General features: G+C 42.0%; 1 protein-coding gene across 3 annotated transcripts in view; it reads right to left on the bottom strand.

The window, feature by feature from the left end:
• Atp8a2 (ATPase phospholipid transporting 8A2) overlaps nt 1–18,770 on the bottom strand; it is a 515,396-nt gene that overhangs the window by 309,470 nt on the left and 187,156 nt on the right. For all 3 annotated transcript variants that reach the window (XM_051195581.1, XM_051195585.1, XM_051195582.1), the window contains exons 19-24: nt 17,996–18,045; nt 15,430–15,499; nt 12,701–12,785; nt 11,236–11,375; nt 9,646–9,784; nt 1,088–1,152 (exon numbers count right to left, since the gene is read on the bottom strand). In XM_051195581.1, coding sequence (XP_051051538.1) covers nt 1,088–1,152; nt 9,646–9,784; nt 11,236–11,375; nt 12,701–12,785; nt 15,430–15,499; nt 17,996–18,045 — 549 coding nt within the window. The remainder of the gene's footprint in view (nt 1–1,087; nt 1,153–9,645; nt 9,785–11,235; nt 11,376–12,700; nt 12,786–15,429; nt 15,500–17,995; nt 18,046–18,770) is intronic.

Here is an 18,770-nt window from a genome sequence, read left to right as displayed (position 1 = left end):
GGCCCAGTAGAATCTTTTCTTCCCTTTGAAACTTCATAAGTCAGGCCTTTATCATCTGTGTTGCTTTCAAAATTCTTATCTTCCAAGCTCCTTCAGAACATCCCACTGAGCTGTCAACACCCAGTGACTTTTCTAGCCCAAACACCAGCAGGATGATACCAACCTGTCTTAGGGTTACTATTGCTGTGATGAAAGATCATGACCAAAAGCAAATTGGAGGAAAGGGTTTATTTGGCTTATGCTTCTATAGCACTGCTCACCATCAAAGGAAGTCAGGACAGGAACTCTTGAGCAGGGCAGGGACCTAGGGGCAGGAGCTGATGCAGAGACCATGGAGGGGTGCTGCATACTGGCTTCCTCCTCAGGGCTTGCTCAGCTGCTTTCTTATAGAACCCAGAACCATGAGCCCAGGGATGGCACCACCAAAAATAAGCTGCCATCCCATCAATCACTAATTAAGAAAATGTCCTACAGACTTTATTATGGAGTTCAATCTTATGGAGATGTTTTCTCATTTGAGACTCCCTTTTTTCCAGTGATACTAACTTACGTAAAGTTGACATAAAAATAGCCAACACAGCCAGGAATATCGTGCCTATAAAAATACTCAGATACCCATAGTGTTCCATTCTCCATGATCTATTGGAGTCTGGCATTGAGGAATTAAGTGCACCTCTATCCTATTGCAGCATAAAACTAAGCAACTACCAGAACTTGACTATTAGCTGTATTTGGAGGCATCTACCCAAAAGAACACCCCTAGGAACCTCCATTGAATCAGCCATTACCATTTCATGCAAATCATAATAGATGCCCTTACTCCATGTAAAACTTCATAGCTAACAAAGTCAAGCAAGAGCAAAACTGACCCTTTTTCAATGTTCAGTCCTATGTGAGTACAAGATTACCAGGTTGTAATATTCTAAGCCCACAACATTTTGGCATTTAGAGATGAGGCTTTGTGGCCTCCATTCACAAAGACAAACTAAATAGAGTAGTTTTACAATTGCCTTTAGCAAAATTTCACTGATTAATAACCATAGTAAATAACTACAGCTCTATCAGATACATTTGAGAAGCAACTTACATCTAAAGAATCCTCCTTCAATAGGATGAGGGCCATGTTCTGTGACACCAACCGACAGGAATACCCTGAAATGGAAAAGGGGCAGCAAGTGAAGGTCATTCTTCCTGAGAATTCCCAATTCAATGGCTCAGACAACCTTTCTCCTTTTTGAATATTTATTAATTTTTTAATTTGTGGATGTGTGTGTATGCACGTGTGTGTGTGTGTGTGTGTGTGTGTGTGTGTGTGTGTGTGTGTGTGTAAAGTACCCAACCTGTACACTTGAGTGAAAGTCAGAAAAGGGTTTCTGGGGTCCTCCTTTACCACACTCTCCCCATTTCATTGAGACAGGGTCTTCCCTTTAACACAGAGCCCATGTTTTCTCTGTCAGGCTAGAAGCCAATAAGCCCTACACATCCTCCTGTGTCCACACTACTTGTAGCTGAGATCGCATGCCTATGCAGAAATCCATCTTACAACCTCCCCCCCTTATGTCTACCTTGTCACTATTGACTAGAGGACCAAGGGCATAGGCCCAACTGACTTTGACCTTGTAAACAGCTTGAAGAGAAAAAGCTGATAAGGTCTTTAACACTAATAGCTAAAATAAATACTTGCCTATTTTCTGTGAATTTTTTCTTTATTCTGGCTATTCTTGTAAAACATTAAGATAAACCTTGGTTTGCCTAAAATAACAGCAGACAGATTAAGGAGATGGATGGAATCTATGTTCCTAGTTAGCATTGCTACTGCACAAGCAAGATCCCCTTTTTCTATGGAAACCTGGCAATCTCATAAGGTTAAATGAATACTAGTATACCAAGGGGACCACTCTCTTGCCAATCTCCATTTAAAAGGGGGAACCTAAATTTAAGTTAATACAAAGGTTTAAAACAAAAGTATTTCCAATTAGAATCAACAATTTCAATCTTGTTCTTAAATCAAACTATCTCTCACTAAGTATACTTGACAGTCTCAAAGAATTATATAATCTTATATTTATCAAAATTAAATTATATTAAATACATCAAAGCATATATATGTGTACATATATATATGAAATTATGCCTATTGGACTAGTAATACTTCTCCACAAGAGCCATAGACTGTCTAACAAAAACTCCAGTATTATGTAGGAGAAAACTCTGAGTTCTTGGACAGGCTAGGCCAAGTGACTCCCAAAACAATATATAGGCTATTGCCATGCCCTTGGTTGCCTCTCAGAGGTTGAAGGCAACTAAGTTCCTATTGCTGAAGACCATACACTTCCAAGTAGAGTCAAGCTGGATCTAACCTGGACGTCTCCTTCCTGCAGTCTAGCTTTCCTAGTATCAGAAAATACAATGTAAGCTCCCATGTAGTGGAAACCATCCATATTCCTATCTATCTGTGAGGTCAGTAAACTGTAACAATGACAAGAATGCCAAAAATATCCTTAAAGGTGCAATAGTGGCATGGCACTCATATCTCTGCAGTAACCAACAGCTGTCTAATTGGACGTGAGGTCTACTTGATAGGAGGGAAATCAAGCCTGGAACAAGAAAACTAGCTAACTACCTGGTCATGATCCTTAGAGAAAAAAAAAACTACTTACTACTACTATTGACAGATGCAAAGCAGTACTCAAAACAAACAGAAAACAAAACAAGAAAATCTTCTGAGGATTTGTTATTGTTTTTTCATAAACAATAAATATTTTTACTCGTGCATTTTGGAATGTACACTCTAATCTTCATTCAGGATTGTCATTTGTTTAAAAGAAATATTTGGTAAAGTGCCTTAGACTACAAATTATAAAGACAAAAATAATGGATTTTAATAAAAATACTATTTTTGAAGCCATATCCAAAAAGTGTATTAATTACACAAATAAGTAACTTGGAGCTTCTCAAGGTAACATTGTTCTTAAAGATCAAAACTGTATTGAGTGGGCAGCATATCCAAAGCGCTGAGACTAGATTTTGTAGATCTTTTTAAAGTATGCATAAACAAAGCATGCCTTAATTTTGAAATGTTTGCATAAATATTATTGGTTGAGCATTTCTAATTGAAAAGTCTAAAATCCAAATGCTTCAAAATATGAAACTGATCAGTTTTGGATTTGGGAACACTTAAGATTTTAAAGTTTAGGATTTAGGTTGCCTAAGGTGTGCCAGATCTCAGGCTCTTGACTTCTGGTTCAGGGCCTATTTAAAGAGATTCCAGAGCTCTCTCAAAACATGCCTTGTGAAATTGGATGTAGACATGGAGCTGTCTCCCTGTTCTAGAACATGCTAACACCGTGTTTACATTGTAACAACTTGACGTCAAGGTGCTTAGGGCTTTGAATGTTCATGTTTTGATTGGCAGCATTTTCTTAGTGGGGCACATCAGAAGAGCTCATTTGTGGATTTAGTGACATCTGCTACATTTGGGATTGTTGGTTTATTTAGCAAATTATCTACATCTGTCTCTACCTATAATAATTTTAGAGCTGAAAAAAATCAATCAAGAATTTTTAATGTGTGTATACATAAAAGGATAACTTCCTGAAGTCAGTTCTCTCCTTCCCCCATGTCAGTTCTAGGTATCATCTGGGTTCTAGGAACCAAACTCACGTCATCAGGCTTGGCAGAAAGCACCTTTACCCACTAAGCCATTTTGCCAGCATTAAAACTTATTTATATGGTACTTGGGTTTGAACGCAGAACCTCCCACTCTAATCCTCTACCACTAGCCAACTGTCTAATTTATTTTAAGTATATCTTAACTTAGTCAAATTAAGTTCTGGGATATTTATGTCTTGTGAGCAACAGTGGTTAATGAGGATAAATGGCCATCTTGCCGATGGGGGCCAGATCCTACAAAGCTGTGCATGCTAACTAGCTGTGGGGGGAACTGGAAAAAAATTTAAGCTTAAAACTTTAGCATGATAAGTTGCTTCCACATTCTGGCTATTATGAATAAAGCTTCTGTGAACATAGTTGAGCAAATGTCCTTGAATCCTTTGGGTATATGCCCAGGAGTGTTATAGCTGGGTCTTGAAGTAGGTTCATATTCAATTTTCTGAGAAACTACCATGTTGATCTCCAAAGTGACTGTACAAATTTGCACTCCCATCAGCAATGGAGGACTGTTCCCCTTGCTCCACAACCTTGTCAGCGTGAACTGTCATTTGTGTTACTGATTTTAGCAGTTCTGACATATGCAAGATGGAATGTCAAAGTAGTTTTGATTTGTATTTCCCTAAGGATGTTGAATATTTAAGTGTTTGTCAGTCATTTGAATTTCCTCTATTTAGAGTTCTCTGTTTAGAGCTGTACCCCATTTTTTAAATTGGATTATTTGGGTTTTGATATCTAGTTTCTTGAGTTCTTTATATATTTTGGATATTAGTCCTCTATTGGATGTGGAGTTGGTAAAAACAAAACAAAACAAAACAAAAAGAACTATTTTCCCATTCTGTAGCATAAACGGTGGTGTCCTTTATGTTACAGAAGGTTTTCAGTTTAATGAGGTTCTATTCATTATCGATCTCAGTGCCTGCTCTATCAGTGTTCTGTTCAGGGAGTTATCTCCTGTGCCAATGTGTTCAAGACTATTCCCCACTTTCTCTTCTTCCAGGTTCAATGTATCTAGTTTCCTGTTGAGGTCTTTGATCCACTAGGCCCTCCGTACATATGTTACAGTTGTTTAGGTTGGTCTTCTTGTGGGGCTCCTAACAGTGGGAGCAGGGCTGTCTCCTACTCTATTACCTGCCTTTGGGACCCTTTCCTCCTACTGGGCTGCCTCATCCAGTCTTAATAGGAGAGGACTGCCCAGTCTCATTGCAACTTGATATACTGTGGTTGGCTGATATACATGTGAAACCTGACCTTTTCTTTCTTCCCCTTTTTAAAATTTTATTTTATTTTATTAACATTTTTTCATTTATTTTACATACTGACCACAGCTTCTCCTCCCTTCCCTTCTGCCATCCGTACCCCTATCTACCCATTCCCCACCCACTTCTCCTCTCTCCATTCAGAAAGGGGCAAGGCCTGCCCCTTTCTGAAGAGAAACAAGGAAGAGTGAATTGAGGGATGGGAGAAGATGGGAGGTGAGGTTGGGAGGATGGACTTGGAGTAAAGGAGGAAGACCAAACTGATAAAAAAAAAGAAATTAATAATAAAAATGACATTTAAAATTTGGGCATTATAGTTTAACGTGGGATTTCAGAGAACTTTTCAAATCCTATAGTTGTCACTTCTTTAAAGCCATCTATCAAACAGTTTTATCAAACAGTAAATGCCAAGTTTTCAATCTTATGACTGTGGGGGTTAATAAGACCCAAAAGTGCTCCTGTGTATTCATTCCACTTTAAAGTCTTGAAGATGAAAATAATTTTCATCTCAAATTATTTCTAAGTTGGCAATGTGAGGCAGTCTCTCATTGACCCTGAATTTTACTACCTATCAACTATGGCTTTTAAACACTTACGATCTGATAACTTTAAATAATAAAAAAAACTCATTGCATTCAGTTAACATATAAAATGATTATTAGAAGCTTACTGTTCACACTCTTATTGACTGTGCAACTATGTGTGCCCTGCAACTTCAGAGGAGATAAACCCTCATTCCCAGATGAATTCAGGCCACACCAATTATTTTAATGGCAGATGTTCCAACCTTAGTGGTTGCTGATTTAAAAAAAAAAAAAAAAATCAAGACTTCCATTTCTATACAATGTGAGGCTAGAGCAGTTGCCCGCTCTCGACAGTGCAGTTAGGGAACCTACATTCTCCAGCTGGGACATGAGTTAATGAGCTCATTAGAGTGTGAATGGATGATAAAATGCTAACTGTGTAGCAGATTGAGCCTGGTTAGCTCTGCAGTGGTCCCTAGTAACATAAGTAATGATACTCAAGGCACCACAATAACTCCTCTCCATCTGACGGTGGCCATTACTTACTACTAATGTAACTGATGATGTTCAAGGTACCATGCTAACTCCCTTACACCTGGAGATGACCATTACTTGCTTTAAAGGTCAAACTGAAGTACAGAGAGAGAAGCAACTCAGCCTGGGTCACACATCCCACAGCATGTGGGGTCCACCTCCTGGCTGGAAAAAGAAATGAGTAGCAAAAGAACAGAGACATGAGAAGAACTAAAGAATTTTTAAAATAAATAAATAAGGAGAAAAAAAAAAGACAGTTCATAGAATAGACAGGTCGGTGCACTTTGAGCTCACAAGGTAAGGCCAGCCCAGCACAAACTTCCATGATGATGGTTCCTGAGGGGGCCTAAGAGTCTGAGGGAAAGGTGCCAGGAACCAGGTTCTGTGAAGGACTCTTTGCTCCTTGACTCTCTGGATAATGGACCTTTGTCTGGATCTTCTGGTTCCTTTTGGAATAGCCTGTGAGACCATCTTGTATAGTGGTGCCTCCCAATGGTTTTCATCCATCCACAGGCAGGCATTCATTGACCAGATTCTCTGGGAAACAACAGAGGAGCTCCAACACATCACATACATGCTTGTGGGTTGGCACCATGTTGAATCACAGTGGTGGGTTGTCTCGTGTTGCTGTGATCCCAGAATATGCAGTCAGGAAGAATAAATTCTTTCTCAACCTTTCAAACATGATGTAAATCTAGATTTAGATGTGTTTGGGAATGTGATCTTATTCTCTCCACTTCCTCTCCAAAGGAGAACACTAGTTGGGAGAGCTCAGTGCTTTAGGTTAGTAATGTTTTTGTTTTCTTTGTGGTAAAATGACATTTAATTGTTTTTAAAATCATGCCCTGCTCTAAGAGCCACAGACTATGATTCTCTGAAAGTTGATCATACTCTGGTAGTGAGAAGAGTAAGTGACTTTGTAGTGCCCTGTTAATTTCAACCTCAGTGAGAAGTCACCCACCACAGAGGCATCACTCTCGTCACCCTGATGGCTGGCCGTTTTACAGATTGTAAGATTAAAGAGCTACACCTCAGTTTACAAGTGTGGGCTGACTTCTTTGCCTGGATCTTCTCCAAGAGTTGATCTCATTGCATTCAAAACCATTAAAAATCAAGGGCAGCAAACTTGGGTCGGTGCTCATAGTTCACAGAGTTAAACATCACAGGTCTGTTGAGGGCAGGTGGTCTACGATAATTTTCTGAGCAAAATCCAACATTCATTTTCCAAGTGAAACAAAACAGCTTAATCTTCTTCTCCTCAGGCGTCTCTAGCTTTCTCTTTAATTCATGCAAGTGTCACTTATTTATTTATTGCCCTTCTCCCACCACACTGGAAAGAAAGTACTTAGGGGTTTCTCTGTAATGCCTTTGTGTACCTTCAGTTGTCAAAAAGCGTTTCACTTAAATTGCAAACTATAAAAATGAAGCAGAAATCCAGGGTTTAAAACTTACAGCTTGCCTAGGCAGCTGTTGTTCAAATAAAATACTTCCAGTAAATCCTTTCACATTAGTGACAGTAAATTTCTAACAGTTGGGCTGCCTGGAGTTGTGGGAAGTCTCTAGGGATGAAGAGTTAGCCCAACATACAGGGAAACGATTAGTCAAAATATCCCCCTTTTTTAAAGTGAAAATCAAATATAGACCTTCCCTTTGGAGCTTTAGGAACATACAAGAGGGAAGAAAGCATTTGTGAAATGTTAAATGGGATCCAGGGACCACTCTCAGAGCCACTCTGGGCTACCCACCACTGCAGTTAAGATGGGTCTGCAACTTCACACAAAACTCTTTTGTGTTTCCTCTCCATCTTTCATTTTTAAAAAGGATTCTAGCATGTTTATTTGTCCATCTGGCTTTGGGGTTTTAAATTATTCCATTTCTTTTAGTTTTAAAAATACCTGGTAGTTTTAACAAGAGAAATAATGCTGTTCCGCTGATATGACTTAAGCGTCCTGGATGATACCAATGGATGTTCTAGGCATGAAAGAGGACTATGGAGTAGGAAGGACACATCGGTGCTGAACTCTGCCTCCTGCCCATTATTCCAGTGCCTTTTTTCCGGGTGAAGTTCAACACCTGGGAGCATGGACATCCAGATATTCTGCAGTAGAGTCCAGACTCCTTCTCATGTTAGGAGTACTACCAACCCTTTCCTTGGCACATACTTGCTGGAAGTCCGAAAGTTTGCATGTTATGAGAAAGGATATGACCCTAGTAGCATTTTCACTTGAGGGTTAACCAGATTTTTCCTATCACTCTAAGAGACAAAAGGCATCCACCCCAGAGCAGCAGTCAACTTGTCATATCCCCCTGTGATTGGGGCTTATAGGTTGCATCAAGGAAACCCTTGTTAAAGACCAAACTTAGAGGGAAATAATATATGAAGGACCAGTCTACACATGTATAAGGAAAAAAATTACTGAAAAAAACAAACGTGCCCCCTTCATTAGAAACTGTTACTGGCACATTAAAGGGTTATAGCCTTGAAGGTTTACTCTCTAGTAGTAGCAATGGGTCTGTAAAGAAATGTCACCACACTGTGGTCCAAAATCACACACTGAGTGACAGTAGAGATCTACACAGAATCCACAGCGGATGTCTCAGAAAACTGTTCCTGTTCTCTTGTGAGTCTAATGCCAGCTGTTTAGGAGCCTACAGTGCATATTTCTAGTAATTATCTCAGAGTTTTAAAAATAATTGGATATAATTTTCCTAGTTTTTAAATAAAAATCACCTCTGTGGGAAGGTGCTGTCTGCAGCCGAGGTTGTCTGGGGGACAGCTGTAGTCCTCTTTTACTTTCATATCATATGTGTGTTTTCATCTACATGTACACCCACTAGATTGTACCTGCTACAGAAACATATAGCACTTGTCTTTCCGAGTCTGGCTTATTTGGCTTAATATGTTGAGACTCTCCAATTCCATCCAGTTTCCAAAACGACATCATTTCCTTCTTAACTGATTATGACCATTGTGCATATAACACCTGCACTTTATCCATTCATCTGTTGGAGGGCATCTAGAGGCTGGTCCATATCTGGGCTATTGTCAGTGGTGCATCCCTAAACATGAACACGCAGGTCTTTGTAGCATGCTGACTTACACCCCTTCAAAAATATGCTCAGGTGTGGTACAGTTGGATCACACAGTAGTTCTACAAAATGTGTGTCATTATCAACATCATTCAGACTTGAAGTTCTTTTTCTTCATCCTTGTGATGCTCAGCAACAAGAGTGTGAAGAGGGATGGGGAAGACAAAAGTGAAAAGCCCCTATAGAGGCCCACTTACTAGTAAAGTCACTTACACTGGCTGTAATTATAAAAAGTAGCAATAAGCATTTAAACCTGGTGAGTCCATCAAAGAAAACTTGGGGAAGAAAACCATCAAAAATAATCTATATCATCAACTCTTAAATTCTCTTTTCTACCTAAGAGCACTTAATTCTTTTCAGAAGGTCATGTGTGTGTGCGTGCATGCATGCGTGCCTACGTGCGTGCGTGTGCACATTTGTAACAGGCAAAATAGACCCATATGAGCATTTCATTGTATTCTGGTGCATCTTAGAAACAAAAGAAAGATTTATAAAATGCCAACACACTTGAAAAACACACTTTTTTTTACAACAAAAAGCAGCATCTGAAATTTTATAGAATTGATTACCGATATTGATTGCAGTTTCTTGCTTGTCTCCCGTTAACACCCATATTTTAATTTCTGCCTTCAACAGAGTAGCTATGGTTTCTGGAACCCCGGCTTGAAGACGGTCTTCGATGGCTGTAGCTCCGAGTAACAGCAAATTCTAGGTCATAAAATATCATCAGTTAAAGGACAGTTCATCCTCAAGATCAGAAACTCTGACATTCCCGACAGGGTCATAACCAATGAATGACACCCAAGGGTGAAGCAGTCACAAACCATTGACAACGTTGAGCCACTCAAGACACTCCCATCAATCATTGTGAGGTGCCTTGGTGTCATGTTTAGTTTTTAGCAACTTGACACAGGCTAGAGTCACTTGGGAAAAACAGCCTCAATTTGAGACAAAGCTTCCATCAGATAGACCAGCAGGCAGGTCTCTAGTGAATTTTATTGATGATTAAAGCAGGAAAGCCCAGCTCACTGTAGGCAGTGACACTCCTGGGCAGATGCCCCTGAGTTTTTTAAGAAAGCTGGCTGAGCAAGCCATGGGGAGCAAGCACCCCTCCATGGCCTCTGCTTCAGTGCCTGCCTTAGGTTCCTACTCTGACTTCCCTCCACTGTAGGGAAGAAGTGAAATCCTGACTGAATGTGTACTCTTTGACATGGGCACAGCCATATCAAGGACCAGTGCTTCAGCACATGTGAGTGACAAAGCCTTCCCTGGGTGAAGCTCAGAGGGATGGCAACACTTCAGTCTGGGCCCAATGCTAATATTGACAGTGTGTACAAAAAATGTCTAGCATAGCATTCTCCTCCCCTGGAAGGGACTGAAGACTGCTACCCTACAGAAACTGCTCCTATGGAGATTAGCTGAATCTGTCTCCTTGTTCAACTGTATACTATAACCCCACCTTCTTCTCAGTATGTGACAACCCCGCCTCCCTGTTCAGCTATATGCAACAACTCCATCCCCCTTGTTCAACTCTATATAATAAACACACTGCGCTTCCAAAGTGCTGTGCCTCCTCCAACCAAGAGTTCAGAGACCAGTCAATCCCAACTTTTCTGTATCCGTTGTCTGTGTGTGTTTGTCATTTTCTTTTTCATCCTGTCACTATCCTAGTCAGGGTTTGGGAACCCAAGCTGTACAAGAACACAATGCTCCATGACAGACTCCAGCCTGTAAGCTCAAGTAAACCATTTCCTCCCCAAGTTGCTTTTAAAAAACCAAAACAAAAATTAAAAAAGCAAAAAACAAACAAACAAAAAACCCCAAAAAAACCCAAAAAACAAAAACACAAGTTCAGGGGATCAAACTCAGGTCCCTGTGCTTGCAAGGCAAGTGCTTTACCAGAGAGCCATTTATTCAGCCCATCAGTACTAGTTTTGACCAGATATTTGAGGTTTCGTTAATACCTGACCAAGGGTGACTAGACGTTTCAGACAGCCTAACCTGAGAACATCCCAAAGCAAAGGAATAATAAAAAACTGATGTCCATGGAGACAGAGTAAGCAACAGCAGCCCAAGAAAATAAATGGATTCTTATCCAAGGATTTCACTTGGAAGTGTGACATCCTTCACTGGGCAGACTCTTTGACACCTGTAATTACCTTCTCGATGATTTCATAACACTCTTCCAGCCTCTGGGCTCTGTCCTTCAGTATGATGCTGGCCTCTTGATAGACTTTCAACCACTCCTCATACTCATTCTCAGAAAGATCAGCATAGGCCACACACAGAGTCCGAAGGCCTGAAAGACAGCACAGGTAAGTGTTGGGGATAAGAACACATCACCTTCTAGGGGATGCCACATGACACTTTTTACATCAGAAATTAGCTATCTGCTTCTCAGGACCCTATAATGTAACAGTCACACCTCTACAAAGGTAAGTTTTAAAATTACCTACTGTGATGGTTAATACTGATTGCTAACTCAATAGGATATAGAGTTATCTAGGAAACATACCTCTAAGTGTGTCTGTGGAGAGTTTCTAGATGCAAGGAGGAATGTCCAGTCTAACTCTGGATGGCCCCACTCTGAGGGCATTGTCCCACACTAATAAAATGTCCCACACAGAGACAGAGTAGAGTGCCAGCTCATCTCCCTCTACTTCCTCAATGGCTGTCTCAAAGCTCTGGTTACCATCCTTCCCCTCCATGATGACTGCACCCTCAAATGCTGAGCCAAAATAAGCCCCTTCTTTCTTAATGGCCTCTGCCAAGTATCTTGTTGTAGCATTAAGAAAACTCATAGCCTCCTTGTGTTTTCATATAAACTAACACAAATGGTTCTTCTTATAAATTTACGAGTGCATGAGATCCCATGAGTGAATTCCCCACTGCAGAGGGGTATAGCTGTGTAACTCACATGTTATGTGTACCACTGGCAGGGAGGAAGCAAAGGAGTCAGGAAGTACATTTCAAGACATCCATAAAAAGCCTATTGTGCTGTGACATGGAAGAGCTGGGCTCTCAAGTGCTCATGCCCTCGAGTGTGTGTGTGTGTGTGTGTGTGTGTGTGTGTGTGTGTGCACGCGCACGTGTGCGCATGTGTGTCTAGACATGGAAGCATACCACACTCAGAGAGTAGCACTCAACACTTAAGCATCTATCACCACCACATTCACCAGCCGGAAAATCTGACATCACAGTTATTCAAAGGCTTCCAGAGAGTTCCTTTCCTTCTCACAGTGAGCAATGGAATTATCTGCCTAATTATTACAAGCCAGTGATAGCCCAAGCAGATCATGGAAATGACTCCTACTGGAGTATCTGAGTGAAGGGACAATTGTGGTTCTATATGCCGTGGGTTAGCCACCTTCTGTTCCCATGCTGCTTGTGACTTAGCAGAGTCAAACACAAGCAACTGAGTTTGGACTCTGCCACCTGCTTCCTCACTGTCACAGGAGGTGAGAGGGGACAAAAGAAAGCAGCTGAAAACTCAGTCCATCAAAGTACGTGGGTATTACATGAAAAGCACACATTTGTGGAAAGATGCATCTGACTGCCCATGCAATAGCCACAGGCACGTGAAAGCTCAGAGGCAAGTCAAAGGCATGTCAAAATTTCACTTACCTTCTGTGGCAAAATATTCCAGGTGGCACAATGTCTCCTCCATGTACTTGGAGTCTTTTGAAAGTCTTTCAAAGATTACATTATCCTGTGAAAGGGGAACAGTCGCTGAGACTGGCAGAGTCCAGAGGACAATCTGCCGGGGGCGCAGAACACACGACTTTCTTTCATGACTATTTACCTAATGTACATGAAAATACTTGACTGGGCAAAGAGTGGGGCTCTCATTTGGGCCAAATGTGAACTTTGTAAAGTGTTCCCAACAGTACCAAAAGCCGTGTGTATCCAAGAAGTCAAAAAGGAACAAAAGGGAAGATTCTGTGAGCAAAGACATGACCAAGGCTACTACAGCATTCACATTTGCACACACCTGCAAAACTCAGACAACGAGATTTGCACAAGCTAAGAACCCTTTATCAGAGTGGGAGTGTTTCAGATTTGGGGCATTTTCCAATTTCAGGGTATATGTGTATACATGGATGTGATTTCTCATGGATCGGGGAGCTCAGTCCAAACCCTTTGTTTCATATCCACCCTGCTCACACAGCCTGAAAGTAATTTTGTATCTTTCCCATGGCTACATTTAGACTGGAACTCATACTGTGAAGTCAGATGTACAAATTTCTCCATCATGTTGGTGCTTAAAAAGTTTGGGATTGGAGCTTCTTTTATTGTGTTTTTGTATTCTCTCCTCTTTCCTCTCTCACAGTGAGGTCAGAGGTCAGCTATCCCCTCTCCCTACATGGATCTAAGGCTTGGCAGCAAGAGCCCTTACCTACTGAGGCATCTCCTCAGCCCAGATGTGGGAGTTTTTGTTTGTTGGTGGGTAGTTTTCAGTTTGTTTGCCTCTTGTTTGTTTGAGACAGGCTCTCAGTGGAGCCCACAGAGATCTGCTTGCCTCTGTCTCCCAAGTGTTGGGATAAAAGGCGTGAGCCACCACTGTGTCCAGCTAATTCGGGATGTTTTTATTAGGGTGTTCACCTTATAACACCTTTATGCAGAAGTAAAAAGAATGAAGTGCATACCCTAAGTTATCCCAATACAAGCCAATAATGGAAGTTCCCATACCCAAAGTGACCACAGGCCTCGCGTTTTTGACTCACTGTTTATGAGAAATACCTAGTTTGGAACATTCTGTCCCTCATGAATGATAGGCAGGAATGGGTGCCTGTATGTCCCTGACAATCCACTATATAAACTAGCATCTCACGACACTAATACTTTGACAAAACTGACCCCGTGAAAATACAATGAGCACCGGCAGCATTTTCATGCCAACACTGTCCTGGTTTCACAGCCTTTCTCCTCCAGCTGCTGCAGCTACAAACAACACACAAAGTCTAAAAACAAGGTCATGTGACACTGTGACCTCGATGGCCTTAACTAAAGCAGCCCTTATTGTAAAGTACAATTCTTTAAGCCAGGCAGGGTGTACAGCTCGGGAAAGGGGTCAGAGCTAGGTGGAACTCCGTAAGGTCAAGGTCAGCCTGGTCTACAAAGCAAGTTCCAGGACAGCCAAGGCTGTTACACAGAAAAATCCTGTCTCAAAAAACCAAAAAAAAAAAAAAAAAAAAAAAAAAAAAAAAAAAAGTGGTCCAAATTTAATGCCTTTAAAAGACTTATACATTATTCATCTTCAAAAATCCCTAGTCACATTGTGTTCCTAACCATGACTGATGAAGATGAGTAAGCTTTGCAGCTCATCATTAATGCAGATATCCTGGCAGAGTCTCAAATTAAGTGTGATAATTTGTTCCTTCATCCCACAGAGCCACCATATAACAGGATACAACTTTACAAGTATGGTCCATAAGCAGTAATAGCTTTCTTTAACAATAATGCCTTTGGAATTTGGTTGTTATTAGTTAGCGATACTGGAGAAAAAGCAAGACATAGGAAACTAGTCCCAAAGGTGTTATAATTAACAACAAAAGCAGCACAAGAAAAAAAAGGCACCATTCAATAGAGCTCACCTGGAGTGTTTTTTTTTTTAATTGGGGGGAAAGGGATGAGAAAGGGGGGTGAGAGGAAAGACCAGCTTCTGGGGACAGGAGCAGCAGAAAAGAGATGTGGGGGACAGAGAGAGAGGGAGAGAGAGAGAGTCAGAGAAGCGGAGAAAGAGGAAGAGATGGACACAGATAGAGAGAGATGGGAGGTGGGCAGGGCCCTTTTAAAAGGGAAAGTAGTGAATGTGCATAGGTGGTGCTCTTAGTGGCTACAGCTGAGGACATATTCTGTCAGAACCCCAAGGACAGGCCAGTACAGATGCCTGAATGCTAAAAAAAATGAGTTATAAAAATAGATCTACACATGTATACAACTCTTATCCACACAGCACAGCCCTCTCATTTCATGAGTAAGAAAATGAACCACAGCAGACAGGAAGAATAGTTTCTGGGAAACCAACAATATTGGAAGACATAAAGTGGATCACAGGTCAACTTTGTCCCAGACAATGATGCTGTCAACTTTATAGACACCAAACAATGGTGGCAAAACCAGATCTGGAATTCCTACTCCAAGGAATCTGTGTGATACCCTGTGTGTCCAAAGCTCACTACTGGATAAAAGCAGGCTTTTCACTGCCCACTCTTACCTAATGCCACTGCCACTGTGTTTCAGCTTTAGGCAGACCGTCGGGGATATATGAACAGCAGTTTGAAAAGCAATACAATGGCAAAGCAGCCTCCCTCCAAGAAGTGAGCCAAGCCCACCACACCACTGATACTTACCGCTCCCTTGCAGTAGAGTCGAAGTTGTCCTGATGGAGTTCGAACAATGACAGACATCCTTTTTCTGTCACTGTAATAGTAAAGGGCAAGGGGAATAAAAAGACATCACTAGTTTGTTTTATAGGACCCAGGTCCAATAACTGAACACAAGTCAAAACCATAGGTGCTGAGCCTAGAAATAGCAAGATCCATTTCTCCACAGCTTTCTCCTCAAAGTAAAACTTCAACTGTATACTTTACTCATGTATTCCAAGTGGACAGAAGCCCACATGCCTTGCTCTGTCATAAGGGCTCGGTGCACAGCTATTTGCCAACAGCCAGCTATGAAACATTTGTGCACGAGCTATGCACGGCAAATCACTATCAATCCCTTCAGTGATCACTCTATTTCACAGCTTCGGAGTCATCCCTCCGAAACAGTCAGGTGGGTGATTCAGCACATTTCAGAAGCTCCTTGCATGGCTTCTTTTTATTGTATAAGGACATGACCAGTTCATCGACTTGTCTTACCCAGCACCAGGCACTTTCTCTCCTCTCACTGGGACAAAGACCCTTTCTTACACATTTATCTTCAGGGTCACGCCCACTTGCTGAGCCTTAGGTACTTCTGCTGCCCGAGGTCCCCTGACTTCTCCTTCCCTACCTCTGCAGTGTTGATTCACTCTCTTCCCTCTGGCCCTCCCATGCATCGCCACACTCCAAGCACACAAGACCCGCCACTCTCTTTCACTCCATAGTCTGCACTGTGCTTTGCTGACATTTCCACCCCGAGGCCTTTCCTTGGGGTGATTGCCACAGACTGACCATGGCACTCTGGGGTGGGTCTTCATTCTCCTAGGCTGCTTCCATTTCTTTTGTTTGTTTGTTTGTTTGTATGTTTTTTTGGCTTTGGTTTTGAGACAGGGTTTCTCTGTAATGGCCCTAGATATCCTGGAACCAGCTCTGTAGACCAGGCTGGCCTCAAGCCTCCCAAGTGCTGAGATTAAAATTGAGCACCACCACCATCCTGCCTTTAATGGACAAAGCAGAAGATCACCAGTTACACCAAGGAAATCTCACAGAAGGAAGTGGCATTAGAGAAACGATACTTCTATTAAAAAGCATCAAAACCTGTAACCACAAAGGACCTTTCTGCCTCTTCCTATTCTCCCATCCCTTTAAACACTAGGCTCTTATGTTTCCATCCATAGTCACCGTTATTATCTCATTCCCTTTACGCTTCCTTCTTGGCTGGCTGTTAATAGCTGGTCGCAGTTAATGCAGCACAGGGCAGAAATTGCCAACAGGAGATGTGCTACAGGCTGAAGAGATGACCCAGTGGGAAAAGTGCTCACAGAGGAAGCATGAGAACCCAAGTATGGATCTCTAGCAGTCAGGTAAAGGCAGGATGTGGTGGTGTGTATCTACAACACTGGAGAGTGGAGACAGGCAGCTCCTGGCTTTTTGCTGGCCAGCCAGTCTAAACAGTGAGCTCTAGGTTCAGTGAAAGACTGATGGCCATCTGCCTCAAAAACTAGGTGGAGGGTAACAAAGGGAACAGGCAGGCCCAGGAGAGGGGGGAGAGGAAGAGGAGAAAGATACAGAAAGCCTGAGGAGGTATCTAGCATAGCTGGAAGTTCCACACAGGTACACTGTGACCATCCCCAAATGAACTGCTGCTGCCATCAGTCGTCCTGTGGCTCATCCTCACCCACAGAGCCACGCTCACAGCTCCAAGCTACATGTTAGGCAGGAGAACATTCCCTTAAAGAGGATAGGAAGACATTGCCTCTTTCAAGCTACTATGAACCATTTCACAAAGTGTCTAGAAAACTAAATGTTTTTCATTTTCTTTCCTGAGACTAGCCTGGAACTCACCATGTAGCTCATGCTAGAATTATATGCCTGAGCCACCACGCCCAGCTCCATTCATTTTTTATTGAGATGGTGGTCTCAAGACAAAAAACAACATGACATCACCCTAGTATTGGAAGGCAGCTCTGCTCACACCATGCCACAACGCTGCCCCTCTGCTAGTACTGAGCATCCAACATTCAAGGCAAGAGGCACATTCAGACACAGCCCCTCAGAATAAACCATGAATGTTCCAGAGGAGTGGGAAAGCCCACTCCCCTGGCAAATGTTCCTAGGTCTTAAAGAAACTATGCTGGGTGTGAAGGCTTAGGAGGAGCCCACGGGAAGGGCTTTGTGAAGCCAAGCCTCCTGAGAGGGTAAATCCGCCCTGTCTGCTCTGTGGTCCCATCTTAGTTTCTTGTTGAGATAGTGATGGAAGCTGACCTCACAGAACCTGGGCAGAGACAATGAAAATAACACTCTTGTCACATTCTCTGAACCATGCTCATGCAAGAAGGCCCAGCTCTAAATGGCTGAAGGCAAAAGGAGGCTGAAGACTTCAACATAGCTTTCAGAAGAAAACAGAGTAAAGTGATGGATAGAGAGTTTGGGGGGCATTTATCATGATTAATGCCTAAATACAAATAATGCCACAAAACCAGGAAAATCTGTAGGTGAAGCAGTTAAGTATATATGAAATGTTTCATGTCAAGTGTATGAAAGAGCAACATACCTAGAAAATTCCAGAACATTGAGGATTCCAAACGTCTGTTCTTGCCCCATCTATAAAACAAAAACAAAAGAAGTGGGGGTCTCTTACCTGAAGTGCAAAAATACTAAAATTTCACATCAATTATCCCTCCCAAATACACACACACACACACACACACACACACACACAGCATTCACAAGCTAGACTGTGTTCTCACAGTCTGTGGGGGCAGCGCGCCCTCTTCTGGTAGCAAGCTCTCATTGTCTTTCCATGACAGGCTCCTAAACTCTGCAGCCACTACAAAGCTTTGAAAATGAAAGATCCAAGCAGTACAGCACCATCTGAAACACTGGGGCCAGCTCTGCTTACGACTGATGTAGGAATTCGTACATTTCTCAATGTATGTATGCATGCATGTATGTATATGTGTGCACGCACACAGGCACACACACACACACACAGGCACACACACACACACACACACACACACACACACACACACACACACACACCGAGTTACCTAAGGTCTCCAGCAGGGTCTGAGTTGCACTCACACACCCACCACGACACCACCACACTGAGTTAGTATCATAAAAAGCAACTAACAGGTCCAGGACAGCTCTGCTAAAGGACTGTCTTCAAACTTAGTGGAAAATCTTGGCATTTAAGGATTTGGAGGCTCTGAATTTCCATGTAAAGAACTCTGGGTCTGAACCTGTTTTGAGGACAACCAATCAAACACTCCTTTACCTTGTGTTCTTCACAGCGGGAGTGTCAATATCCACGTGTGTGTGTG

Source organism: Phodopus roborovskii, unplaced genomic scaffold (genome assembly GCF_943737965.1).
Source record: "Phodopus roborovskii unplaced genomic scaffold, PHOROB, whole genome shotgun sequence".
Classification (NCBI taxonomy): domain Eukaryota; kingdom Metazoa; phylum Chordata; class Mammalia; order Rodentia; family Cricetidae; genus Phodopus; species Phodopus roborovskii.
The sequence above is the reverse complement of the archived record's forward strand: the minus strand, read 5'-3'. Positions and strand labels throughout refer to the sequence as shown.